This window comes from Volvox carteri, assembly GCF_000143455.1.
Source record: "Volvox carteri f. nagariensis unplaced genomic scaffold VOLCAscaffold_87, whole genome shotgun sequence".
Lineage (NCBI taxonomy): Eukaryota > Viridiplantae > Chlorophyta > Chlorophyceae > Chlamydomonadales > Volvocaceae > Volvox > Volvox carteri.
The window spans coordinates 256,060-256,820 of NW_003307630.1; the positions used below are offsets into that span (position 1 = coordinate 256,060).

Genomic DNA, 761 nt, shown 5'->3' on the forward strand with positions numbered 1-761 from the left:
AAGGAAGGAAGGGCGGGTGGGTTTGGGGGTGGGGAATCACATGCGCAGCAAAAAACACAAAACCCAAATAGGCAGCTGCGGGAGGGGGGTTGAGTGTGGCGAAACACGTCCCGAAGGGGAGCAAGGGAGGGACAGAGGGGAGAGATGCCATCAGGTTTACGTGCCATAGGTAAGAGGTTTTAGGGTTTTAGGGTTTTAAGCAGCTGGAGCTGAGTGTGTGGTGGTAGGAAGGTGTACGGGAAGGCTTGCACACTTCAGGAAGGCGAAAACCACATGGAAGAGATAAAACCCAACAAAGGAGGCGATGTGCGAGAAGTAAGACCCACACCCACACCCACACAACCATACCCCACATGCGCACCCTTCCCCCCCCACACACACACACCACACACACGCGCCCACCAAACCACCCCACACACACAACCCCAGAACAAAACCCCGAATCCAAACCTCCCTAACCCCTCCTAGTGCCCCCCAAACCCCCCAATCTATACCTGTCGTGCATTCCACCGCGCAGCGGAGTTCTTCGCCTCCAGCAGCGGCGGCAGGTACCTGATCGCCGCCGCCTCCACCAGCGCGCCGCGCTGCTCCTCCGCGAGACTGACCAGTCGACATACGGCGCTGGCGTAGACCTGGGCTTCAAGAGTGCCTGGGGGTGCCGGGAAGAGTGTGGGAGTGTGAGGGTTTGAGTGTGGGAGTGTGAGGGTGAGTGTGGGGGTGTGAGGGTGAGGGTGTGTGAGGGGGAGTGTGAGGGTGTGAGG

At 59.4% G+C, this 761-nt stretch overlaps 1 protein-coding gene across 1 annotated transcript in view; it reads right to left on the bottom strand.

Moving 5' to 3' along the window:
- Positions 1-761, bottom strand: part of VOLCADRAFT_99422 (uncharacterized protein) — a gene marked incomplete at both ends in the record, with an annotated part of 7,910 nt that overhangs the window by 2,242 nt on the left and 4,907 nt on the right. Inside the window, one exon of the mRNA XM_002958171.1 lies at positions 495-649. Within this exon, the coding sequence (XP_002958217.1) occupies positions 495-649 (155 nt within the window). The remainder of the gene's footprint in view (positions 1-494; positions 650-761) is intronic.